The sequence below is a fragment of the Mesoplodon densirostris genome, chromosome 17 (assembly GCF_025265405.1).
Source record: "Mesoplodon densirostris isolate mMesDen1 chromosome 17, mMesDen1 primary haplotype, whole genome shotgun sequence".
Taxonomy (NCBI): Eukaryota; Metazoa; Chordata; class Mammalia; order Artiodactyla; family Ziphiidae; genus Mesoplodon; species Mesoplodon densirostris.
The window spans coordinates 25,202,724-25,230,298 of record NC_082677.1 but is presented as its reverse complement, the minus strand read 5'-3'; the positions used below and the strand labels follow the sequence as shown (position 1 = coordinate 25,230,298).

Genomic DNA, 27,575 nt, shown 5'->3' with positions numbered 1-27,575 from the left:
CCCGTGGCCCCGCCCCGGCCCGCCCCAGCCCGCGGCTATAAGACCTCGGGACTGCCAGTGGCTGCGGCCGGGAAAGATCTGGCGGGCGGACGGCGCAGGCAGCTGCGAGGCGGGAGCGCAGCCGGGCGAGGGACAGGCAGAGCGGGACGAGGCCAGGAGAGGGGACGGGCGGCCTCAGCGGGAGCGTCTGCACGATCCCGCGCCCAGACCTCGCAGGACCCCCCGACGCGCGCCGGGCCTAGCCCGCCCATGAAGCCGCCCGCCGCGCAGGGCAGCCCCGCGGCCGCCGCGGCCGCAGGTGAGTGGGGGTCTCCTTAAAGCCGGGGCCTTGCGCGAAAGAAGCGGGATCCCGCGTCGTCTCGTTGCATCCCTCCCCCAGCCTCTCCGGCGGGCGGGTTCAGCCTCCTCCCCACGCGGGGCTGGGGGTCCGAGCCCGACACGTCACGGGCGCATCCTGACTCAGTCCTCCCACCGCCGCCCGGTTCACACGCGCCCCCGGGGAGCGAACGCGGGGAAGAGTCCCCGACAGCGCGTGGGAAAGCGTTCGGCTGTGTCCGCTTAGCTGCGTGACCTTCGGCCTGCAACTTCCCCCGGTCGAGGCTCAGTTTCTTTATCTCGAAAACGGGCGCGACACCAAGGCGCACTTCACGGGGGTGGTGGAGACTATTAAAAGATAACAGCGAGCAGCGGGCAGCGACAGCCGGGCTGTCCCCGGGCCAGCGCGCGGGCAGCGTTAGTTAGCGATCCTCGGGAACGGTACGGCCCCTGCCGGGCCGGGGTTGGGACGGCCGCCCCGCCCCACCCTCACCTGAGCCCGCCGTCCCTCCCCAGCCCCGGCCTTGGACTCGGCCGACGCGGGGGACCTGAGCGACGCGCTGTGCGAGTTTGATGCGGTGCTGGCCGACTTCGCGTCGCCCTTCCACGAGCGCCACTTCCACTACGAAGAGCACCTGGAGCGCATGAAGCGGCGGAGCAGCGCCAGCGTCAGCGATAGCAGCGGCTTCAGCGACTCGGAGAGTAAGTGTGGCCCCGCCGGGGAAGGTGCCGGAGCCCTGGGGACTCCCCGTACCCGGCCCGCGGAGGAGCGCTCTGGGCTCGGGGCTCAGCTTGCTTATCGGGGCCGGGCGGAGTTATAGCCCCAAAGCTCAGCGCGGTCTCTAGGACTCTTAGGCGTCTCCGGGGCTACAGGCCCGGCGGGGACAAGACCCCTGAGCATGGCCTCGGGAAGGCTCTTGGAGGGCAGGCTGGTCTACCTGCCGCCGGCAGGTGTCAGGAGGCAGGAGGGTCGAAGCGGCAGGACTCCTGGGACCCCAGCCAGGCCTTCCCGCGGCTCCCTCCCCTCCTCTCCTTCCCCTGTCTTTCCCCTCTCAGCAGTATCTTCAGAGGATGTGGAGCAAGTGTCCCAGGCATGGGGTCGGGGCGCATGGGAGGGCATAATATGCACATATTTGTGAAACCAGGAAAGGTTTCCTAAGCTCCCGTTCTTAGATTTTTGAAACACATCTTGCACTTTCTTCTGGCCCTGAGCTCCCAGACTTGTTGCTACACTGCCTGAAGTTTTGGAAGAATCCCTGGCACTGCTGAGCTCAAGTATTTAGAAAGTGTCCCTCATCCTTCAGGCAGGTCCATCACGTGGACGGCTGGCTCTGACTCCCCACCCAGTTGGGGGTGGGCAGAGAGCACATGAGCCCAGAGCTGCTTTCTGGTGACTTTGCTCATCGTGGAAACTACCCCCCCATGTCTCTCTGTCCTAAACAACCTTGTTACAAAGAGAGACCATTTTTTCCAGGAACTTGAGTGTCCTGTAAGGATTTTGGATACCTTTTCAGGCGTCAAACAGCAAATCGGGTGACTTTTCAGTATTATGTGACTGCTGTTTTACCCAACCTGGATTACTTACTATTTTTCAAAGTGAATTTTAAGCATTTCTGGGTAATTCTTGAGGCTTCATTCCCTAGATGGGATACAAGCGTGAATGTCACTCCCTTTGTTGTCCTTGACTCTGGAAATAAAAACAATGACCTTTCCTTGTGATTCCCTTCTTTTGAAATCTGAAGCTCCCCCTTGTTACAGGGCAAAGATACAGTCCTAGGCTTACACACAAGCTGTCCTTCTGAAAAGGAATAAAGGACACTCGCCACCCAGTTCAGGCTTTGAGTCAGAAGCTTGAGTTCCAGCTTGACTTTTCTTGGCAGCCCTGCCCAAGCGTTAGAAATAATTGCAGCTTTTGAGGTGAAAGGGAATGGAATCGTATGCTGTTAATTTTCCGTTCAGTATGTTTGGACTTTGTTGCTAATGACCAGACCGCTTATTTTCAATTTCAAAGAGAAGTCTAAAAAATTTTGAAATTTGTCTCCATGTCTGTAGCCAAACTTAAATATGTCTCCTTCTACTGGGGCATGGAGCAAGTTATTCAGCAAGTACAAATTCTCTCCCCCGTGGGAAAGAAAGCTGGCATGGTCTGTCCAGTGCCGCTGTCTTGCAAAGAACAGCTCCTTTCTAAACCACAGCTGCATTTGGCTAGAATACGGTCTGAGCTCACCCATTCATGGGTGATTGCAACTCCCTCTGGGTAGGGTTTCAGATCTGGGATCTGTTTTCAGAGGCCTCAAAGAAAAGGCACTCGAAACACATTCTTCACAGTTTGGGGGGAGATATTTGGAATAGTCTGTAGTTTTTCTTAGGGTATGTGTGTGTACTTTGTTTTCTGCTTTTGTTGTTAACTGTTAAACTAACCCTTAGTTTGGTGGTTAGAGAGGTAAACGGGAGGGTATAAAGAAGGCTCAGATGACATTAGTCTTTTCTATAAATGTGTAGTTTGGCCTCCACGAGGCAGGTTAGAAATAGTCCTGGCAGAAGCAGTGTGTATCTAAATAGTAATTTCTTAAGGACGCATAATATGTGTCTTAATTGCCGCTAAGAATGGATCACAGACATGTGTTATACTCATCTGTCTGTTTAATGCTTTTCTGTGGAAGAGAATATTTGAGAGACATGGATCCTACTGAAATTTAGCCCACCAAAGGGGAGACGCACCAGGATGATCATAATAAGAGCAGCTCTCTCTCTTTTTTTAAAATTTATTGTTTGGCTGCATTGGGTCTTCGTTGCTGCACGCAGGCTTTCTCTAGTTGCGGCGAGCGGGGTCTACTCTTCCTTGCGGTGCGCGGGCTTCTCATTGCGGTGGCTTCTCTTATTACGGAGCGCGAGCTCTAGGCGCACAGGCTTAGTAGGTGCGGCACGCGGGCCCTAGAGCGCGCGGGTTTCAGTAGTTGTGGTGTGTGGAAGAGCAGCTCTCTTTTGCCAGGCTCTTTCTATGGTTACTATTATTATTTATTAGCTCTAACCATTAATGCTCTCTTTGCTTTGCTTTACACGTGTTATCTCATATGACCTCTGCTACAGTCCTGGAGCGTAGGCACTGTTGTCTCCTTTTTTTCTGATAAAATAGTGGAACCCGTTGGGCCGTCTCTCTCTCTAAGGTCTTGCTCTATCACCATGGATGGTTGGCTGGTTTGTGAACCAGGTCCTCCGGGATAGACTTGAAGTCTCACTGGACCGGGATCATGTGCCTGTTTATCAATGGTGGTTGTGTCTGAAGGTGTCTCTTCAAGGCAGTGGTCACCTGGCCGGGTCTGTGGAGCCCAGGCTGAGCTCTGTTAGGGCCCTGCATGAGGAGTGGGCCTCATTTTCTCTAGCTGTGAAATGAAAAGGATGCTATTTAATGATGATGTTAGAAACATCCATAAGCTCATGATGAGGAAGAAAATATTTGTTCTGTTTGATGCTTTTAAGAAAATAAGAAAATGCACATGCCACGCTGTGTCACATAAGTCAGAGACATTTGAGCCAGTGTCTTGTGTGAAAATGTTATGCATGAAGCTCTAAACCCTTGGGACCTTGGTTTTCACTCTACCTTTACAGCTCCGTCACTCTGAAGATGTACCTACTGCATTCCTGTTTCTTAAAGAACCCTTTCTTTTCTCTCAAAAAAAAAAAAGATGAGAAAGACAAATATTATATGATATCACTTATATGTGGAATCTAAAACTAGTACAAATGAACTTATTTACAAAACAGAAACAGACTCACAGACATAGGAAACAAACTTATGGTTACCAAAGGGGAAGGGGGAAGAGGGATAAATTAGGAGTATGGGATTAACAGATACATACTACTATATATAAAATAGATAAACAACAAGGATTTATTATATAGCACAGGGAGCTATATTCAGTATCTTGTAATAACCTATAATGGAAAAGAATATATGTATGCATATATATATATATATATATATATATATCTGAATCACTTTGCTGTATACCTGAAACAATACAATATTGTAAATCAACTACACTTCAATTAAAAAATATTTCGCTTGCTTGCATCCAAAGGAGAAAAAGTAGACACTCCTTCTTCCACCCAGAGAAGCAAGTTACTTAGATAGGAGAGAAGAACGGATATTTAATAAGGAAATACTCTTTCCTGTTTCCACTTACAGGGAATCCTTCTAAGACATGAAGAGGACCAAAATAACAGTGGCAAGATAACTTCACATTAGGGGTGGCATTCAAATGGGGGCTGATGAAAATAGTTCCTTTTGTTTCTTTCTTCTAGATTTCGGTTCCAACAGGTAACACCAGACACTTTCATGAGAGCGGTTTCAACTTCGGCAGTAAAAGGGCAGCACAGTTAGGAGGGCAGCGAGGTTCAAACGCGATCCTCGGAGGTGCCTCAGGCATTGTGCACATCTTTGGTTTGAACTTATTTTGAAAAATCTGTTGTTTTTTCAGTATTTTCAAAACTGTAAGCTCACAGCATGACTTCTGAAATGTGTTTAATGACATTTTAACTCATCAGATACTACATTTTAACCAATGTGTTAATTTATGATTCCGCCGATGGATTTTGTAAGAAGTTTCTAATATTAACTGGAACTTTAAAAGGTGATGCAAACTTATATCTTTGACGGATTGGAGTTTCCTTTTTCCTTTGAGGGGGGAAGTGTTTTGCTACTTAACAGAAAACGTCTGAAGTCTACTCCGTATGCTGGAGCTATTATGATTTTGCAGGGCCATTGTAGGGAATGAGGAATTGGCTTCTTTAGCATGTGCAGGACCTAGAACGTCTGTATTTCTTTGCCTCGACTCTTCTAGCTTGGCCCTGGGAGAGGGGACTGTATGGCCCGTGGTGGGGGGCATGCATGACAGGTAGCCTATTGGCTGATTTGGCCTAAGAGGCACTGAGACCAGAACTTGAACTTGTTCAAGGTGGGAGAGACTGAGAAGTTAGGAGCCCTCAGGGTGTCCTGGTGTGTGTTAGGAACTCCAGGCAGGTGACAGGTGTCACTGGCTGACACCTGGAGGGGTATCTAGAGGGACTGAGCAGTCTCAGAAGGGAAGCGGGGGCGATAGTGCTGAAACTGAGGAACGTTTTCTTATTATATCCCACTTTCAGGGAGGCTGTTGGAATTTAGATTTTGAGGAGGAGATTCAACCCACCTCCCCCAACACCCGCATACCATTCCCTGTGGCAAAAGGGAAACAGGTCCAAGGCTTTCTTCTTCTCAGTTAATTACTATGGTTTGCTTGCCTGAAATGTGTGGGATTGTTCTATATTTACAGGAGCTCTGGGCCAGGGTTACTGTCTGTGGTTTCCCTTTCCTCTGGAGTAGCACACGCTGGTGCCAACCCCAAATTACCTTTCTCCCCACCCCCAAATGAAATAAGCACGTCTACCTTTTAAACAAGCCTCTGTTTTTGTAGCTGAGTTTCCCAAGCTCTGTTGACGCTCTTGCAGTTAGATGTTTGCATATTTAATATGCTCACAATACTTTTGATGATGTCTTAGAAAACTTGGTCCCTGAATTCGAGGTTCCTAGCTTCAGCGCACCAAGTTGACTGGCCAAGGACATTTCTGATGGGGCTTTACAGCCGATAGCAGTAGATGTTTACAACATCTAAAATATCTAGTCTTGCCACCTGCCGCGGTTCCCCAAATCATCACTGTTATGTGTCCCTTGAAGCCCTGTTAATGGCAACACCTAATATTGGGTGGGGCAACAATACATTACTATGCTATCAGCCTGTGACACATTCCTGTCCTTTATCAGACTAATGAGCTGTTATTTCTAGAACTCAAGAAATAGAGTTCTAGGGGAATGAAAAGAACAGGAAGTCAGGCTTTGCTTCCCTTTTAATATACACCTAGCATGAAATCTTGTTCACTGTAAGTCCGTGGAATGAAATTTTATTGGATAAAGGGTAAAGAGAGGTCTAGAGCTTGGGGTACTTCCATGTCTGTGGGTTTGTTCTTGGGAGGTTTGTTCTAGGGCACCTCTGAAGATAAATTTTCTCTTAGGAATTTATCTGAAGAAGTGGAAGAAGCCTGGGCCCAGAATCTTGAGTCTTCTTACTCTCTTTGGTGACCTTTCTTCTCCTGAGTGTGTCTTCCTCCATTTTGTTGGGAAAACAGAATAAAAGCAATGAAAACCATAGGTATCACAGGAGCGCCTGGCTTACTGATTCCCCTTTCGCAAGAGAAGAAGCTAAGGCTCAGAGATGAAGTGACTTGCACAGGGTCACACTGCTTTCACACGGCCTCGGTGCCACACATCTCTAGGGTGGCAGCTTCTGGGGCTCCTGCGGTTGTCCTGGTCATTGTTTTGGGGAATAAGGTGTAGAGCAGTTATGAACACAGGGTGGAACTCAACTGTGGGGAAGTTTGGCTCAGGGGTGCTGGGGGTTCATTTCGTTTTGATGGTTGAACACTCTGGAGCCTGGAGTCAGGCTGGGCCCGTATTGTGCACTGGAACTCATGGAAATAGAGAGGCATCAAGGTGTAGCAGTGAGCTGGTGTGTGAGGCTGTGTGTGTGTGTGTGTGGGTGGGTGGGTGGGTGTGTAGGTGTTTGAGTCTGGGGCGGTGGTGTGAGGGGAGAGGGGAAGTGAGCATATGCTATGTTGGCATGCCTCTGTGTGTGTGTGTGTGTGTGTGTGTGTGTATTGTAACTAGAAATTTTTTTCCCCTCCTTCATTGTGGGAGTAGCACAAGTTCATTATCAGTAAGAGGCAACGTCTGATTATTTGAACAGTGTATTTAATAGTTGGCAGCTGAATTTGTCAGTCAAATAACAGGCAGTTTGTCTATATATTTTCTGAGTTTGAGGAAAATACTTAGATCAAAAAGGCACATAAACACCAGGCTCCAAAGGGTAAGACATAAGCCGTGGTGATGTCTTAGTATACTATGATGCTACAGAGTCTCAAAACCAAGTGAGTTACCTGAATTTTTCATGAATCCTCACTGGATTCCTTTTTCCTACCATTTTGCAATGACCTTTTCCATGTCTAGGTCATTCCTTCCCCCCAGACTCAACAGCATTTGGTCAACCTGTGTGTGCGGCAAACAAATTGTGTGTGTGTGTGTGTGTGTGTGTGTGTGTGTGTGTTTGCCCCCTCCCAAGGGATGAGTATACATGGACGTAAAATTGATGGAGAGTCGGGGCAGAACAGAGGTGAAGTCCCAAGTCAGGAGAAGGGCCTGCAGTGCAGGGTGTGGTGGTGAGACTGAGACCAGGGGTGCTGCCAGCGAGTCCTGGGTTCAGCACTCTGGGCCAGGGATGGGGGTGATGCTCTCAGGTGTCCTTTGGAGCCAAGGATAATGTTCCAGAGACATCATACTCCTTTCTCCTGGCTCACGAGTCCGGGCACGAGGCCTGCTTCCCCAGCGCCCTCTGTGGTTTTCCTAACCCCCTCAGTCTTACCTCATCTTTTCCCCACAAGTCTCTCGGGTTCTATTTGGGGCGATTCTCCTGCCTCTGACGTGGCGACAAGCAGTAACGAGTCTCTGCGATGGGCGTGGCCACTTTCCAGTGTGTAGGGAAAAGGCCTCCCCCTGAGAAAACCCAGAATGCTGCAGAGGGCGGCCCAGCTGACAAGCGAGCAGAAGGGCTTCCCACGTTGAGTTCCACTGAGTACAAGCATCTTGAGACGCTTGTCCCAAGGGCAAGTAAACCAGGGGAAATAGGGCTGAGCTGGTTTCTTTTCTTTTCTTTTTTTTTTTTTTTTTTTTTTTTTTTTTTTTGTGGTATGCGGGCCTCTCACTGCTGTGGCCTCCCCCGTTGCGGAGCACAGGCTCCGGACGCGCAGGCTCCGGACGCGCAGGCTCAGCAGCCATGGCTCACGGGCCCAGCCGCTCCGCGGCATATGGGATCCTCCCAGACCGGGGCACGAACCCGTATCCCCTGCATCGGCAGGCGGACTCTCAACCACTTGCGCCACCAGGGAGGCCGTTCTTTTTTTTTTTTTTAATATTTATTTATTTATTTGTTTGGCTGAGTCGGGTCTTAGCTGTGGCATGCTGGATCTTTCGTTGCAGCGCCTGGTCTCTTCGTTGTGGCTCGCGGGCTCTAGAGCGCACAGGTTTAGTTGCCCCGTGGCATGTGGGATCTTAGTTCCCCGACCAGGGATCGAACCTGCGTCCCCTGCATTGGAAGGCGGATTCTTAACCACTGGACCACCAGGGAAGTCCCTGAGTCTGTTTCTTTATCACAAGATGTCTCAGGCACGTTAAAGTGGGGTTACATCAGAGGACTCTCCAGGAGTGCTTGGTGTTTCTTAGAGCTCGTTGATCACACAGCTCTTCTCAAAGGACCACTATTCTGGGAAATAATTTCTGGGGAAATGTAAGGGTAAGGTTTGGTGTTTCAGATCTCAGTAGGTGTTCATCATCAAAGCCTTGAAAAATGGTTGTCATCCTTTTAGGTGACCCGGGCTGGACCTGAGAAGGAAGAATCAACTGTGAGGGTTGGGCATGTTTGGAAAACTGAATGCGATGGGTGTGTAGGCCAGGAAGACAAAATGGCTCTGGGGCCGCCTGGTCAGGGGAGGCTGGGAGGACCAGTAAGGAGGCCTCAGGAACTGCTCCAGGAACTTGGAGCAGTCTTTAGGGATGAAGAGGAATTCTCCTAGGACCAGAAACCTCTGCTTCTGAAAACCCTTTTTTATTCTGGGCATGTCTTTTGTAACTTAGTCCTGTTCATTTTGAGTTAAGGGGACCAAAGAAAGGTGGTTTAGTCTCTTCCTGAGCTGGAGGTGATTGGATAAAACTGAGCGAATCCCAAGGAGGACAGGGAGCCTGACCAGGTCCTCATGGCTCAGCCACCGTCTCTCACCCGAACAGCCTTCCCAGAGCTCATCTCTGCTACAGCCGTGCCTGGCTTTGTGTTTTGTTTTAGCTGGGAAGGCTGTTCCTTTGTGACCTCAGAGGCCACATCCTGCTCCCACCACCAGGTCTGCCTTTGAGCCTTTGAGTTAGTGCAGCTCAGCCAGCAGTTCCTTTCTGTGTCACAGCCATACGGCTGGCTGGCCGTGGGTTGGTTTCCTACCCCTTGGCAGGACTTAGAGAAATAGAATCTCAGAACTTCAGAGCTGGAGGGGACTTTAAGGATTATTTAGTCCAGCTTCCCATTTTATGGATGGGTAAACTGAGGCCCAGAGACATTATCTTGCTCAAGGGCATCTGAATACTTAGTAGCTGGGCTGGTTTCCTTGACTCAGCTCAGCCCTGCTTCTGGGACCTTGCCTTGCTCTTGCTTTGGTCTTTGAGGGTATGATAATGGAGGCAGCAAATCACCCAAACTGTAATAGACAACCTGTGGGAGAAGAAATCTTTATCTTTGACCCTCTAGCTTATCCCCAGAATGTAGGAGCTTAGGAAAACCACGACAAAGACTCTCTCATGAGCAGGCAGGGAGGCTTATTAAGTCGTGGGATCCAACCTTGTCTTTGTATTTTAAGGGGGTTCAGAGGGCAGAAGGGACATTTTCCAGGAAAGATGGTTCCTTATGTCTCAAATCCCAAGGGAAGCTCCTCACCCTCATCGGCCAAGCATCGGCTTAGCTGTCAGTTAGACACCCACTGGGCAGTGGGCTCCGGTTTGTCACAAAGGGGGCTGTGTTGGTCATGATGATCCTGTCACCCCCTTCTTTTTTTTTAGGGAAGCAAGGGCCTTTGGTGTGCCTGATTGGAGACACATACTCACACACATATACAGGCACACTCTCCTGCCTCAAATCATTTGGGGGCATAAATATAAAATCTGGAAACCAACCTATTTTTTTTTTATAACTTTGCTCCTTTGGGAGATAAACTGTTGGTTGGCAATAGACCATAAGACTGAAAATCGTTTCTAATGAGTTCTGTTTTCTTTCCTGAAAGGTGCAGATTCACTTTATAGGAACAGCTTCAGCTTCAGTGATGAAAAACTGAATTCTCCAACAGACAGCACTCCAGCTCTTCTGTCTCCCGCTGTCCCTCCTCGGAAAGGTAAGTTCATTAGTTGGATTGTGGGTGTTTTTGCTTCCTTCCTCCCTCCTCCTGCATCTCAGCCTCTTCTTTCTTCCCCCTTCCCCCTAACCAATCTTTCCCAAATGTGCAAAACAAATAGAGAAGACTAGTATCTTAGTATAGTACAGCATGGAATGGATTTTGTCAGTTCTCAGGATTTTGATCAGCGTGAAAGTGAAATCAGATAACTAGGGGGCAGGAAACCAAATTCACAGGGAGAAAAGACATGTAGACGCTAGACTTTGCTTTCTCTCTTGTGGTGTCATCAAGACAGTGTCAAATGACAGTGGCCTCCCAAGACTGGTTGGTTCTAGAATGTAAAACTCAGCAGTTAGGCTTTGCAGAAAGTTGGGTTCTTTTTCTTGCATTAACTCTTTAACTAATGCTTTCAGATGACCAATTTAGCAATTAAATGGGGTCATCATTATGAAACAAGTAATGATCTAACATAATTCAAAATGGCAGCTCCGTCCTACCTCTACTGTCATATTAATAGGCCGAAAAGGTTTTTAAAGATGCATGAGCAGCTTCTTGTATTTTGGAACTAGTAAAGTGTCTCCAGCCAGAGAGCTGAATGTTCTTTTATATTGGGCAAGTGCCCTTTTGAAAACAAAAGCAGTTTTTTTCCCTTAAGAAACATTATACTTGCTGAAAATCGTTGCAGAATGCAATAAAAGTGGAACATAGTTAAAAAGAAATATGAAGATTCCATTATTTTCTCACTCTGGCATGAAGGCAGCATTTCCCCCTTTTTCAAAAGGACATTTTAAAATCCTCTTCTCAACATAACAATGTTAGCAGCCACTGGGGACTCTGCCGTTGTCCAGCCCCTCATCTGTAATGGATCTATTGAATTGAGAGAGACAGAACAGTCTAGAAAGTGGCTTAAAATGTACCCAGATTTGTTACCTGATCCTCAAGAGGTAGGAATTAAAGAGGAGAAGAAAGCCCTAGTGGCAAATTGACTTTAAAAGCTAAGAACAATGAGCTATTTGTGGCCAGCGGGGGCTAATTAATAAAAATATCCAGTAGTGCATTCAGAGAGGGCATGAATGATGAACTCTAGAGAAAAAAGTAAGATACACAGAAAGAAGTACCTGTCTCAGGATATAGAAGGAACAAAATCATAATGAGGACTTGTTACTCTGTGCTGGCACCTGGATGGGATGAGGCTTTCTAGACCCAGGAGCTTCCCGTCACCTTCTCTGTACCATTTTTTTTTTTTTTTTTTTTTTTTTTTTTTGCGGTACGCAGACCTATCACTGTTGTGGCCTCTCCCGTTGCGGAGCACAGGCTCTGGACACGCAGGATCAGTGGCCATGGCTCACGGGCCCAGCCGCTCCGCGGCATGTGGGATCCTCCCGGACCGGGGCACGAACCCGTGTCCCCTACATCGGCAGGCGGACTCTCAACCACTGCGCCACCAGGGAAGCCCTCTGTACCATTTTGACACGGAACTGTAGTGCTCAGTTCATTTCATCCTGGAGGGACCATGAGGGCTGAAGCACTGCCCTGGAGTGACAGCATGAACAAAATGGCGTCAGGGGAGAAGTTTAGCGGGAATTAGGGAATCTGGGTGTCCATTCCACACAGTGCCGTGCTTCCCGAATATTTTGACTAACTCAAATCTTACACAATCAAAAAGTTCAAACTTTTAATCTTCCTTCCCTGTCCCTGTCTCCCCGCATCTCCCAACTTTTAAGGTAGTGAAGGGAGATACTTCTTCCAGGTTGCTGGGATAGGGGTGGGGTATGGGGGGTGATGAACTACAAAAACCAGAAAGAAACATTTAGGCTAATCTTCAGAATAAGTTTCCGAGTTGACTATAAGTAAACACTGGAGCAGCCACTTAGGGTTGGTACAGGACACTCTTTAATAAAGTCTCTGAAGACAAAGAGATGGGGTCGCATAATTCTGGAAAAGTCGGAGTCATCAGCTGTCTTGGATACGGAAACTGAACCTCAACTCTTGTTTTTCAGCCAAACTAGGAGACACGAAAGAGCTAGAAGACTTTATTGCTGATCTCGACAGAACCTTAGCAAGTGAGTGCATGCCCGGTAGTAAAAAAAAAAAAAATCAAACAGAAAACCCAACCAGCACCTCTGATAAAGTGCTGTAATGTTTACCAGCTTGCCTGGGGCAGGAAGTTACATCATAAGGCTTTTGTAGGTTCAGAAACAGGACCCTAGTGGCTCAGAAAGAAATTCTGAGGGTAAGCTTACATTGAAGTAGACCGTGTGCCTTTCCAAACAGTGAGAACTGACCACCAGCAAACAATGGCATTTTGTTTGAGAAATGGAGAGTAAAGTAGTAGTTAGAGCAAGATTGGAGGCTTACCAGCATGGTGGCCTGCCAGGCTTTTCAGAAAAGAAATCAGCCTATTGACCATCAAGCATTATACTGACAAGCCAGGGGGTTCCATCTCAGGGGCCAGAGAAAATTTCACAAGTTAGATCAGGGGTTTGGTGAGGTCTGACTTCTAGAGGGTTGGGTCCCCCAAGAGAGAATTGGCTTCGGGAGATCCTGTAACCAAAGACCCATGCCAATTACTAAAAGACCTGGATTAGGTACACAGTACCTTGTTTCCCACTGGCAGTTACACTAATAGCACCCCATTTTCTGTGACCAAAAATTTTGAGACCTGAGGATGTTAGATCATAACTGCTACGGGGATGCCTAGAAGAAGGGACCCTGAGAATCAATCCACCCAGTCTATTTCCAAAGAACAGGACTGCAAGAGCCAGAAGGATCAGCTAGAGTTTCCCGGATGACAGTTTCAGCAACTCTACCCTTGGGGGGCCTTATTCGGTCACACAACAGGCCTGGAGAATTACATCCTAGCCCCTTTCATTTTACAATGAAAGAGTTGATTTTCCTTAAGAAATATTTTATGCTATACTCTGCTAAATAGCTGGCTAGAATCTGAAAAAAATAGATCCAAAGCTGGTTATTTAAAAAGAACTCTGTTCTTAAACACGGTTTCAGACAGACCTAAGTATTAGGTGGAAAGTTCTTGTGCAGTTTCTGTTTACTGGAAGATTTTGTTGCCCGTTTTCTTATGTGCTGTACCATCCTCCATCAGAAGACAGAGGTGATTGTAATTGCAGCACAGTTTGTATTAGACCCATGTGACATGCCTGTTGACTTCATGGAAATTGCAGCAGGCTGCCAGTCATACCAGTTAATCAGACATACACTACGTGGGAAGCCTGCCAGTAAGTTTGGTGCTTTGATGCCTGTCTGAGAGGTGTGCTCTGGCTAAGCATAGGAATTGTTGGCTTTCGTGAGTGGATCACCTTCTCTCTCTCCTGTTGACAGGTATGTGAAGCAAGAAGCTCTGGGTCCTTTCATCATAAGGGAGAAGCTTCAGAGAGCTCTGAGGACCTGATAAAATCAGCTACAGAATTTGCTGCTGGAGGGGCCAGAGATGCTGTTCATCTACCACCAGGCCATTCTCATTCTCGTCCTAAAAATGCCTTTGGGCTCATCTCTGGGCAAGTTAGAAATTGACTTTGTTTACCTGCTTGCAGCGTATTAGAACAGATGACTCATGCTAATGTTGTATTTCCTCTTAAAACATAGCTTTTCTGTAATTTAAAGTGCTTTTATGAAAATATTTGTAATTAATTATATATAGTTGGAGACAGTACTATGCTTTTCCCATTATAATATATTTTTGTATGCAAATAAAGTTTGAACTGGAAGTCTGTCTTTTGTAAGCTTTCCTTTTTTTTTTCTCTCTTGATTTCTTTCAATATATGTCCATCCAACTAGTATTCAAGTGGAAATAACACGCCGCTTGACTTCTAATATGGACCCCGGGCGCTGCCGCATTGCACTAGGTACTAGGATGGTAAATGAGAGAAAGTGTTACTTGGCAGTTCATTCGGGGCTCTAAAGGGAAATGCTGGCATAAGATTGATGGGAAATTTTAATTTGAGGGTTGCAGTTTTAATGAAAGTTGGGTTTCTCTTCTATCTCCATTCTCCTCATTTCTTAGCACCTTTTTAGGTGCCACGGGTTCATTCCTTCAATTAGGGGAAATACCAGGTGTACTCAAAATCCAGGGCAAGTTGGGGCAACTGGAGGACTTATAAATGATGGTGCTCTTATAAAATCTGTGTGCTGAGGAAGATTTGATATGCTGGCCTGGATGCTAACATCCAGGTGGCTTCAGTGGAGCTGGAGGGTCCAGATGCAAGGTCTCCCATAAAGTGGGCTTCGCTTGTAGAGGGCAGTGACCCACCCACACACCCCCACCTGCCTTCTGTGGAGGACGGGGAGAGGCATAAAAAACAGGAGAGTCCATACTTTTCTTAGCTATGCTTTTCTATCCTTAAAACATCTGAAATAACCAGGCATTACTTTGATAATCAGAATCAAGTTGTAAAAAAACCCTCCAATCCTTATGTTCCTGTAGAACACAAATCCAAAGCATAAGTACTTATAATTTTATTTATATTTTCAAAAGCTAACTACTAATTTGATCTGTTTTTCAGGGCATTGTGAAACTATTCAATAAAGTGCCTTTTCTTTAACCTTTTTCTTTTCCCCAAATTTCTGGGAAAGCTTTTGGGTTGAACCCAAATATTTTCTTTATTTCTTTATTGAGATGTAATTCACATACCCATTCATTCATCATCTTGAAGTGTACATTTCAGCAGTTTTAATTAAAATAAATTTTAAAAATTGTTTTGGCCACACCATGTGGCTTGCAGGATCTTAGTTCCCTGAACCAGGGATTGAACCCGCACCCTTGGCAGTGAAAGTGTGGAGTCCTAACCACTGGACTGCCAGGGAATTCCCAATTCAGTAGTTTTGAGTACCTATGGAATCATACAACGTGTGGTCTTTTGTGTCTGGATTCTTTCCCTTTGCATACTGTTTTCAAGGTTCATCCATGTTGTATGTGAATCGTTACTTCATTCCTTTTTATGACTGAATAATCACTGTATGGCTATACCATATTTTGTTTATCCTTTCCTTGGTTGAGGGACATTTGGGTTGTTTCTACTTTTTGGCTAACAAATATTGCTCTTATGAATATTCATGTATAAATTTTTGTGTGGATATATATATATATATATATATACATACATTATATATATATATATATATATATATATATATATATATATATATATTTTTTTTTTTTTTTTTTTCGGTACGTGGGCCTCTCACTGTTGTGGCCTCTCCCGTTGCGGAGCACAGGCTCCGGACGCACAGGCTCAGCGGCCATGGCTCACGGGCCCAGCCGCTCCACGGCATGTGGGGTCTTCCCGGACCTGGGCACGATGTGTCCCCTGCATCGGCAGGCGGACTCTCAACCACTGTGCCACCAGGGAAGCCCGATACATGTTTTAATTTCTCTTGGTATATAACTAGGAGTGGAATTTCTAGGCCATATGATAACCCTATGTTTAACTTTTTTGAGGAATTGTCAAACTTTTCCATAGCAGCTGTGCCAGTTTACATTCCCACCAGCAATGTATGAGGGCTCCAATTTCTCCACACCCTTGGCAACACCTGCTGTTGTTCATCTTTTTGAATATAACCATCCTAGTGGGTGTAAAGTGGTATCTTATTGCAGTTTTGATTTGCATTTTCCTGATGACTAATGATGTTGAACATCTATTTATGTGTTTACTGGCCATTTGTGTATCTTCTTTGGAGAAATGTCTATTCACAGCCTTTGCCCATTTTTAAATAAGTTGTCTTTATTATTGTTGAGTTGTAGGAGTTTTCTATGTATTCTGTATACAAGTTCTTGACCAGACATCTGATTTGAAAATTTTTCTTCTATTTTGTTGGTTGTCTTTTCACTTTTTTGTTAGCGTCCTTTGAAGCACTAACTTTTGATGAAGTCCCATTTATCTATTTCTCTTTTGCCACCTGTGCTTTTGGTGTCATATCTAACCACTGCCTAATTAAAGGTCACGAAGAGTTACTTGTATATTTTCTTTTAAGAGTTCTATAAGATTATACAAATCTTACATTTAGGTATTTGGTCAACTTCGAATTAATTTTTGTATATGATGTGAGGTAGCGGTCCAACTCCATTCTTTTGCATGTTAATATCCAGTTGTCATGTCAGTATTTGTTGTAAAGACTATTTTTCCCCCATTGAATGGTATTGACACCCTTGTTGAAAATCAATTGACCCTATGTGTATGGGTTTATTTCTGGACTCTTAATTCTGTTGCAGGGATTTATATGTCTATCCTTATTCCTGTACCACACAGTCTTGATAACTATAGCTTTGCAGTAAGTTTTGAAATCAGAAAGTGTGAGTCTTTCACCTTTGTTCTCTGCACAATTATATTGGCTGTTCTGAATTCCGTGCATTTTCAGGTAAATTTTAGGATGAGTTTGCCAATTTCTGCAATAAAGGCAGTGGGATTTTCATAGAAATTGTGTCAAATCTGTGTATCAGTTTGGGAAGAATTGCCATCTTAGCAACATTATGTCTTCTTTCCAATTCATGAGCATGAAATGTCCTTCAATTTATTTATATCTTCTTAATTTCTTTCAACTATGTTTTGTAGTTTTCAGTGTATAAATCTTGCACTTCCTTGTCAAATTTATTTCTAAGCATTCTTTTTGATACTATTGTAAAAGGAATTGTTTTCTTAATTTTATTTTCAGATTGTTCCTTGCTAGTGTACAGAAGTACACTTGATTTTTGTATATTGATTTTGTATCCTGCAACCTTCCTATACTTATTTATTAGTTCTAATAGGGTTTTGCATGTGTGTGTGTGTGTGGGGCCGATTCTATATGCAAAATCATACCGTTTGTAAGTGGAAATAGTTTTACTTCTTCCTTTCCAATCTGAATGTCTTTTAAATTCTTTTTGTTGCATCATTGCCCTGGCTAGAACTTCCAGTACAATACTGAAAAGAAGTGGTGAGAGGGCACAACCTACTCTTATTTCTGATCTTAGAGGAAAAGCTTTCAGTCTTTCACCACTAAGTACGATGTGGGAATATTATCTTTTTTCATCAAATGAGCCCTTAACTTGTTTTCTAAGCATAATTTTCCCATTACCTGGAACTGTTTTTTGTTCATGCTTGGGAACATTTATCTGCTTTAGATAAACCTTTTTCTCCACTGGGATACTATACCTTTTTATTAGTAGCCTCTTTAGGATTTGAGGATCTACCTCATTTGCCAGCTCTTTCTTTATGGTCTCCTGGAACCTGGACTCCCAAAGTTAGATGTGCAGGGTATGGAGCTTTGTGACCTGTTGTGAGGAGAAGGTCAGTGGTTTGGAGAAAGGAAGTGGATTCCTTTAGAAGAGTGTTGGGAGGAGGGTAGTTTGTGCTCTAACCTCTGTTGGATGAGTAACTGGGGACAAGCAGGCTGTGGGCTGAGTCAGAGCTTGGGGTTCTGGGAATGTTGAAAAGAGTGTTTTCCATGTTTCTCAAGATGCATTTCAGGAGCACATTCCTAAGCTGTTTTGAAGACTAGGTATTAAGGTCATAGGTACTTGAAAAGTGCTGCATATACTTCACTTAGAGATTTATTGTGCACATTAGTACATAAATTATGTAGGGTTCAGTCTAAGGTGATGGATCAGAGAACCCCAAATATAGTGGCTTAAACAAGATGGGAGTTTCTTTCACACTAACAGCCCAGAGGTGAGCAGTACAAGGATGGCTGAGTGACTCTCTGGTGCAAAGTGCCTGCTCCTGCTCCTGTCATCACATTTCATCCCAGCCAACACAAAGGAGAAAAAGCAAGTCAAGCACAGGCTTATTTCTTTCAATGACATGACTAGAGGGGACACAAATTACTTCTGCTCACATTCCGTTGTCCAGATCTTAGTCAGATGGTCATTCCCAGCTGCAAGAGAGGCTGGGAGAAAAAGTCTCTTGCTGAGCAGATAAGTGCTCAACCAAAATTGGATGGTTCTGGGAATTCCCTGGGAGTCCAATGGTTAGGACTCCATGCTCTCACTGACGAGGGCCTGGGTTCAATCCCTGGTCAGGGAACTAAGATTCCACAAGCTGTGTGGCACAGCCAAAAAAATAAATAGATAAAAAATGAAGTTTAAAAAATAATAATAAAAATAAAATTTGAGGTTTCTATTATTAAAGAAAGACAAAGAGAATGGGTATTGGAGGACAACTAGTCATCTCTGCCACAGAATGTTGAAGGCTTTGAGAAATCCTGTAGCCAAAAAACCTGCCTTTTTTTTTTCTTTTTTTGGAAAAAATACCGATAATCCACAGCATATTAGTCTTCCTTGGAACACACCTTGGGAAATGCCACTGTAGGTAATCTCACCCCAGTGAGGTCTATTGAACTCCACCTCCTCCAAGACCTGAGTGCCCACAGCATGGCCTTTGCAAATTGCTTGATTGTTCCTTGGAGAGTGTCAGCCAGTGGGCTTTTCTGGAACAGAACAAGGCCAGATTCTGAGCATGCAGGGCTGGTAGGATGTGAATAGTATGTTGTTGAGTTGGGAATTTTCTGTTCAAACTCCTGGGAGGGAGAGCTAAAGCAAAACAAAACAAAAAATATGACACACACCCAAAATGAGAGGATCAAGTGCCAGCCCACACATCCACACCCCAGCCAGCCTCTGGGCTGGGACAGAGGAACCAATGGCATGTCTTCTTGAGGAATTACGACCGAGGCGGGCTGTATCGGCACCTCGGCCCCAAGGGTGAGAAGGCCCATGTGAGCTGGGGGCAGTAGGTGGTGATGGGGGCTTTACTGACAACCAGCTGAGCCTGGGGACCCTGAGGAGGATTCTCCGCAGAAATACCCCTCTGGGATGGGATGGGGAAAAGGGGAGAAAGTATGGGCTTTCAAACCAGACCAGGTTAAAACCCCACCTTGCCGCCCTGTATCTGGCTGACCTTGGGCATAGACATTCTGTTTCCTCATTTATAAAATGGGGAGGTGAGTCCTAATCTCCCAGGGTCATTGTGAAAACCGAATATAGATGTAAAGCATCTAGCCCTCTTCCTCCTCCACCTCATAACACAAGGACATTGGGCTCCTGTACCCAAGGCAAAATTAAGCATCACCTACGGTGGTCACAGAGGGCAGTTCCAACCCCACTATTCCTTGTCTGAGTGAAGAAAACCAGCAGGTTTGGTCTGATGGGCCCAGAGGGAGTAAGGCAGGGAGGGAACACAGGACAAAGGGCCAGGAGATGGACTTCAAGCTTCAGCCCTGCCGGTGAGTGAATCCCGGCCCCTCTCTGGGCCTCAGCTTCCTCCAGGTTAAACACAGACCTAGGACTAAATGTCCACGAGTCTCTTTGGCCCCTACAGTTGAGTGGGGTCTGGCCTCTACCTCAGACTTGCAGCTCTTCTCAGAAAAGCAGATGGAATATGTTTGGCTTTTCAGTATGTGTTTCTTCCACACCCTTCTCCAAAATGTTTTCCTGTGCTAATTTGTTTGGCTAAGGAGGTTTGTGGTGAGAGACACCAAACGGGAAATAGCTGTCATAGCTGCTGTCTGGAGCTTTTGTTTTTTTAAGGCTTTCTCCTGCCCAGCTCACCTTTCTCTGTGTCACTCTGTATTGATTGAAGGGCAGGGGTAAGTGGAAGGGGAAAGGGAAAGGGAAACCCATTTTTAGAAAGGAATATTTTCCTTCAAGTTCAAAGTTTACTGAAGGCTAAGGATTATGCACAATGGCAGGATTGGGTGGTTCCTTTCCACCACAGGGCCTTTGCACACACAATTCCCTCTCCCTGGACTGCCTGCTCTTCTCTGTTTTTCTGGTTAATTCTGCTTCTTTAGGATCAGCTCAAGCATTACTTCCTCAGAAAGCCTTCCTGGCCCCCAGTCTAGGTTGGTCCTTGGTGCTATTCTTGTAGCACCTTCTTTAAGTGCACTCATCTTGGTTTACAATGACATGTTCATTTGGGTGATTTTTGGGGGTTAATTTCTCCCCACTCTCTTGCAAGTGGACCATAAGCTCCTTGAATTCAAGGACCATCTCTAGTTTGGCTTGCCATGTATCCCCAGTGCCGGCCATGGTGCCCGGCACATAGTAAGCTCTCAGTTCATATTTGTTGACGGAATGAGTGAAACGGCTCACTTCTTCCACAACCCAGGCAGGCTGGGCGTGGCACTGTGTCTGGGGTGCTCGTTCACCTTGTCCCCTCTGCTACCTTGCTGGGCTACCATCCTCTTGCAGGTCTTTTTGCTTTGCCTTCTCTAGGGCCTTGCTCTCATCCTGCCAAAGCATCTGAAAAATGAATCCAGGGCCAAGACTGGTGCTGGGGGCCCATAATAATCCTTTCCCCAGCTACTTATAGTTTACTGGGGGAGGAGAGAGCTCTGAAGACTGAGAGACCTTTGAGGCCAAAAGAAATGAATCTCTAATGGTGGAACTTCAGTTGCCATGACCGGCAGTAAGGGGAAGAGGTGGACTTCCTTGTCACTCCAGGGAGATGTCTGATGCTAGGCTGATCCTGACATAATATTTACCTTTTCCTAGAACTCCAGGGTTCTAAAGTCAGAGAAGTCTTCTGAGCCCCCTGTGGACAGAACATGGTGTCAGCACACCATGGGTGTGTTTGAGTAGATGTATGCATGTGTGCTTGTGTGTGTGTACTTGTATGTATATGTGTGCCTGTATATGCATATGTGTGTGTTATGAATCAGACGGAAGGAGACAAAGACGTGGGCCCTGGTTTTGGAGACCTGGAGGAGGGTGCAGTGCCCTCAGAGGGTCTGCTGTAGAGCTGGTAACAGCCTGGTCTGTCTATTGGGCTGGAGTGGCCCTTCTTCCGCTGGGCTTGCCCTTGCTTGTCAACATTTCAAAACAGGATTGTAATTGAGTTTTCATGCATCGCATGGGAAGGGACCATTTCCACGTGCTCCCAGGAGGTGTGTGACCTACTGTCCTGGGCTCAGGGCCAGAGCCTGTTTTAGAACCAAAAGAGTCATGGCTTGGTTGTGCAATCTAAGCCAAAGGAAGCCCCTGCCCAGCCAAGAACAGGTCTGGGAGGCGCAGGAACAGAGTGTGACCTCTCGCTTGTCAAGGGTATCTGGAGGGCAAGGAGTGGTGAAGAGAGCAGCAGAGTCACCGGGCTATGGAAGGATTCTGAGTGAGGGGCTATCCGTCTAGGGAAACAGGAGTATGGAGTACGTCCCTGGGAGAACTCAGGTAGACAGAGAGGAGCTTGGGAAACAGGATAAATTATGCAGTGAGGTTTTTGGTAGGTGTGTAGACTCAAAAGGAAGGAAACTTAAAAGGACGCAGAGTTCAGGATCATTCTGGAAGGAGGGTTGGCTGCACATCTCCCAAACAGAAGAGGGGCCGGCATCTGATGCCCTGTCCCAGCTCTGCCCCGATGGGCGGCATTTCCTTGGGCTGAAACACAAAAAGCTCATCCAGTCAAGCTGCCTCATTTTATTTTTTATTTTTTTTAAAGATTTTTTTGATGTGGGCCATTTTTAAAGTCTTTATTGAATTTGTTACAATATTGCTTCTGTTTTTATGTTTCCGTATTCTGGCCGCGAGGCATAGAGGGATCTTAGCTCCCTGACCACGAATGGAACCCACACCCCCTCACTGGAAGGAGAAGTCTTAACCACTGGACCGCCAGAGAAGTCCCTAGCTACCTCATTTTAGACACAAGAAAACTAATGCTGCGGCTGAAGCTTTAAGTGACCAAACATTGTGTCTCGGACAAAAAAGTTTCAGGAAGGTGAAATCAGAGACATGAATGTACCAGGGGGAAAATGAGCTCCCCAAACCCAAAGTATAATTAACCATTATAATCTCAAGTGATTGAGGGCTGATGGGGAGATTAGCTGTGTCCAGAAGGACATTCACTTATCAATTGCTCGCGTGCAGATAAGAGAAGTTGCAGATAAGAGAAGTTGCGTAACGCTAGCAGGCAAAGGAGCCAGCAAGCAGCAGCCGAGGAAAACATTTGGGAGAGAGGTCACCTTGATCTGAGGAAGCCCATTGTGCTTGGAGCTGGTCCTCAGAGAAGTTATGAAACAGGTTAGGGCCACGGCCCCATGGGTCCTAGGGCACATGGCAAAATGACATCTGGATCCTTTTGTATTTTTTTAAATTTATTTATATTTCATTTATTTATTTAGGCTGTGTTGGGTCTTCGTTGCTGTGCGCGGGTTTTCTCTAGTTGCGACAAGTGGGCGCTACTCTTCCTTGCGGTGCGCAGGCTTCTCATTGCGGTGGCTTCTCTCGTTGTGGTGGCTTCTCTCATTGCGGAGCACGGGCTCTAGGGGGTGCCGGCTTCAGTAGTTGTGGCTCACAGGCTCTAGAGCGCAGGCTCAGTAGTTGTGGCACACGGGCTTAGTTGCTCCATGGCATGAGGGATCTTCCTGGACCAGAGATCGAACCCATGTCCCCTGCATTGGCAGGTGGATTCTTTTTTTTCTTTGCTGTACGTTGGCCTCTCACTGTTGTGGCCTCTCCAGTTGTGGAGCACAGGCTCCGGATGCACAGGCTCAGTGGCCATGGCTCATGGGCCCAGCCGCTCCGCGGCATGTGGGGTCTTCCCGGACTGGGGCATGAACCCGTGTCCCTTGCATTGGCAGGCGGACTCCCAACCACTGCGCCACCAGGGAAGCCCCAGGCGGATTCTTAACCACTGAGCCACCAGGGAAGTCCCTGTATTTTTTAAAATTGAAATAAAGTTGATTTACAATGTTGTGTTAACTTCTGCTGTACAGCAAAGTGATTCAGTTAGACAGATATATATATATATATATATATATATATATATATATATAAATTCTTTTCCGTTATGGTTTATCATAGAGTATTGAATATAGTTCTGTGTGCTCTACAGTAGGATCTTGTTGTTTATCCATTCTGTATATAATAGTTTGCATCTGCTAACCCCAAATTCCCAATCCATCCCTTTCCCATCCCCTCTCCCCTTTGGCAACCACAAGTCTAGTCTCTGTCTGTGAGTCTGTTTCTGTTTCATAAAAGTTCATCTGTGCCATATTTTAGATTCCTCTAATTTTTAATCTCGTTTGAGAAAGGGAAGAGATTGCTTCTCCTTGACCAGCTGCTGAATGGTGTTTTTAGACTGCACACAACTGTTTGTAATTTGTGATCTGAGATACCACAGTAGTCACTCTTCCTCTGTGCGAATTCTGCCTTTCAATCCTGCCACATCCTGATGTCCAGAATTCTTTTCATGTTGTATTAAGTCCCATTTTTAAAGGCAAAACTGTCCCCCCTCGCCCTCCCCCCAAGGAAGAGAAAGAGACAGATGCACTAACATATCCGAAAGGTTGGATTAGCTTTTTCTCCTGATCATTAAGACGCTGCACTGGACAATCACGACTTTATCTCTCTTAAGATGGTGGGCACCTGGTCCAGGTTTCTTTGCTCAGAGTCGAGATGGTTGTTTTCTGAATCTCTCGTTGGCTCCACGATCCAGGAGAGACACAGGGAACCTGGGGATGGTCTGAGGGGAGGTAGAGGGGTCGGGAAACACAAGCCCTCATTTCCGTTGTCCTGCTTCCCTAAAAGACTGAATGGCAATTGAAGCTGTCACCTCTTTCCATATCACCAGAATGGACAGGGATCCTGGCTACGTTGGACACACTAATCTGATAGTGAGTGGGCAGGGGGGTTGACACTTCTTCATTTTTAAAGGATAGAGTATCATTTGTCTGAAGGGTGTAGGGAAGACCCTTTGTGAAGGATGAAGGTGGGTCCTTGACCTCTTAAGGCTTTTCTGTCCTGTCCCATGGCTGTCCCTCCCAGGTCTCTGGTCCTCCCTGTGGGCCTCCTGAGCTGTTCTACTTTAGGGAACTGAATTCCACTTGCGTGGCTGGGCTGTCCACAGAGCCTGCAGGGCAGGCCCCACCTAAAGTCACCATTTCAGCTGCATCTCATCTGTGCCACGGAGCGAGGTGACTGTCACATGAACTGTACCCTTTCCAGGGATGCACAAGGGCCTCCGAGGTCACCCTGGTGTTTCTGAAGTTGAAGACATCCTGTTCTGGCATTTAAATAGATAAGTCTAGCATTTAAGGAGTGTGAAGTAATCTTCAAAGAGGGATGTCTATGTGAATGAGATATTGAGTGAATCTTGGCCAGAACTTTTAAAGAGACGCTCTGAAAGTTCTCCTCATGGCTCTAATTCAGTGCCATTTATAAGAGCACCACGTGTGAGGCATTTGACAAAGGTGCTCTCATCACATTCTCAGGGCAGCTGCGTGAGGCAGGCGTCATCATCCCCAGTCTGCAGACGAGGGACTGAGGCTTAGGTCCTGGCAGCACAGAGCGGCAGAGTTGGACCACTTCTAGGTTCACCTGGGTTAAGCTCATGTTCTTCCTGTCACACCAGCTGGCCCTCGGGAAAAATCTGGGTTAGTTGGCCTCCTGCCCCTCAAGGGTCAGAGGTTGACCTTCTTGGGACTTTGATCAGGCAGTGATTTCAGAGACTCTGCCCCTTGTCAGTGAAACCCAGTGTTTGCACCCACTTTCCAACTGGTGCCTGACAATGTCAGAACCGAGGTCAGTGTTGCTATGGTAACATGCGACTTCCAGAGAAGGGGCTGATGAGTGAAGTTCCAGGCTCCCCTTGCTTCCCAGGCCAGGGCCAGGGAATATGCGGAAAAGAGGGGAAGGAATTACCAGGAGAAGTACATAGAACCAGCTTCTCTGGGAGCCAGCTTGGCAGCTGCCCAGCTTGGTTCCCAAGACAGTCACATATATTGGGTATGAAATTAATGCCAACTGAAAACCATGGTGGCCTCATTTGCCATCCCATGGTCCTTTGTGTGTCTAGCGTAGCGCCTGTTTCATACTCTGCTTTGGCCATAACCAGGTGTGCACGACCTGTCTTCTCCACTAGCCCATGAGCTGTTGGAAGGTGTGGGTGATGTCCCCCCACGCCAGGTCCCCCAGGTGCTGGTTTGTGCCTGGCACAGCCTGGACCAAGGCTTGGCTGAACTGAGTTGAAAGGAGTTCGTGTCAGAAGCAGCTAAGAGATGTTTCTTGGGCCTTCTTGGCATGACCTGTGGTTAGAACATGACATTAAGAGCTCCCAATTTTTAAACTAGCTTGGGTAACAGGAATATAGCTGAATTATGAGCTAGGAGAATTAATTCAAATCCTGGCTCTGTTACTTCCTAGTTGGACGATTTTGAGCAAGTTATTTAATGCATTGGAGTTTGAGTTTCTGGCATAAAATATGTGTCCTGAATAAGCTGAGGCTTATTCGGAGAAATAAATGAGATCACACAGATGAAAATACATGGAGGTTGGTGGATGGATAAATTAGGAGTTTGGGATTAAGAGATACACACCATTATATATAAAATAGATAAACAACAAGGTCCTACTGTGTAGCACAGGGAATGATATTCAATATCCTATGATAAACCATGATGGAAAAGAATCTGAAAAAGAATATATATTTTATACATATATATATATAACTGAATCACTTTGCTATATTGCTATATACCTGAAACTAACACAACATTGTAAATCAACTATATTTCAATTAAAAAAAAAGAAAACACTTGTAAATAGTAACTACATGGTAAATAACTTTTGTGCTATTAAAAAAATATAATGAATAAGTCTAGTTATTGTAGTAGGCCAAAGGTTTCGTTTTGTTCTTCAGTGTAGTCTTAAAGACTCTCTCTCCCTCTCCTCCAGTCATCATCCAAATCAAAATATAGAACATTTTCAGCAGCCTAAGAGACTCTCTTGGGACCCTTCATAGTCAACAAACTCCCAAAGGCAACTATAGATTGGATTTTCCTGTTCTCTAGTCTTGGAATATTACCTGAAAAGTCTTCATGTTTGGTCCGTCTTTACAATCCCAGAAACACCCGCCCCCCCCCACCTTTATTCTGTGTGCCCACTGAGTTTTCCCACCCAGGAAGTTACCCCATGAGTTGATGGATGCAAGGCCAGCCTCAGGGCCCACAGATTGTGGAGTCCTTCCAGACTGGAAGTGTTCCTCTAGGAAGCCTCCCATGACTTCTCCCCACCCCGTGGGCTAGATGCCCGCACATCCCTCCATCAGCGCACTTCCATAAACTCACCCCCATCTGCCTCAGAGTCATTCTCCCTCACCAGCCTATGAGCTTCCTAAGAACACAGATCATTTTCCTATCTAGTCCGTATCACTTGGTCCCTGGCACACAGTAGGTGTTTGTGAAACCCAACTGAGTTGTAGAGTTTGGTGTAGGGCAGGGCATCAAATGTGGCAGGTACTGAATTTGTTGCCTGGATCACTTACCTACCAATTCGCAAAACATGACTCCCTGCTATTCCAAGGATATGCAAATGGCTTTCCGGTATGTGCATTTACTTATTAATACTTTAAAAGAAAAATGACCAAATGTCAACCACAGAGCCAGCAGCCAGAGTTGCACAACACAGACTGTCAGAGGTGAGAACCTTGGAAACCTGCTCCATGTTTTGGTGCTGAAAAGACAAACAGCCTGGGGGGTGAATTCCTGTGCCAGCAACATGAGTGGCATAGCGACCCAGTAGCTCCTCAAATGTAAGGAGTAGGACTAGAAACATGCCTGGTACTTCTTGGGCTCTGAGCGTTTTTTGTTTTGGCGGCTCAGTGTGCAGCTTGGGGGATCTTAGTTCCTCGACCAGGGATCAAACTCAGGCTCACGGCAGTGAAAGCGCCGAGTCCTAACCACTGGACTGCCAGGGAAGTCCCTCTGTGCACGTTTTGTTGGCACAACTTAGAAGATGTGGTTTTATAGGGAGAGCCGCAAAGCTGGTTCTGTGCTTTCTCCATTTTTTCTGTCCCTTGACCCAGTGTTAACTCACCTGGGGTCTGTTAATTCTGGGGCCTTAGTCCAGGTGCTTGGTACACTTCACTGGGAGGACCAGGCTCCATGCACTGTTCTCCACCCTCTTCAATCCATTGTCGTTATAATCACCAGTGTCATATCTTGACCATGTGGTCATCACCTGCTTGAAACTTTCATGGCTTCTTGTCCTAAGGATAGAGTTTTAAAATAACAGCTTTATTAAGATAAAATTCACTTACTACAGAGGTCACCCTTTTAAAGGGTACAATTCTGTTGTCTTTAGTATATTCACAGAGATGGGCCACCATTACCACTATCTAATTCCAGGACATTGTCATCTCCCCCCAAAGAAATCCTGTACCCATTAGTCCTCACGCCCCATTCCCCTTTCCTTTTTTTTTTTTTTTTTTTTTTTTTTTTGCCGTACGCGGGCCTCTCACTGTTGTGGCCTCTCCCGTTGTGGAGCA

At 46.2% G+C, this 27,575-nt stretch overlaps 1 protein-coding gene across 1 annotated transcript; it reads left to right on the top strand.

Moving 5' to 3' along the window:
* The first annotated feature begins 249 nt into the window (after window positions 1–249).
* RGCC (regulator of cell cycle) lies at window positions 250–13,945 on the top strand. Its single transcript, XM_060080186.1, has 5 exons — window positions 250–298; window positions 832–1,017; window positions 10,222–10,329; window positions 12,330–12,392; window positions 13,669–13,945. The coding sequence occupies exons 1-5, from the start codon at window positions 250–252 to the stop codon at window positions 13,674–13,676; spliced, it is 414 nt and encodes a 137-aa protein (XP_059936169.1). The 3' UTR covers window positions 13,677–13,945.
* The last annotated feature ends 13,630 nt before the right edge of the window (window positions 13,946–27,575 follow it).

Excerpts from the sequence above, each read along its gene's own strand:
- RGCC (XM_060080186.1), top strand. The coding sequence starts at position 250 with ATGAAGCCGCCCGCCGCGCAGGGCAGCCCCGCGGCCGCCGCGGCCGCA. Across the intron at positions 299-831 it reads CGCGGCCGCCGCGGCCGCAG|CCCCGGCCTTGGACTCGGCC; the intron begins GTGAGTGGGGGT and ends GTCCCTCCCCAG. Across the intron at positions 1,018-10,221 it reads CGGCTTCAGCGACTCGGAGA|GTGCAGATTCACTTTATAGG; the intron begins GTAAGTGTGGCC and ends CTTTCCTGAAAG.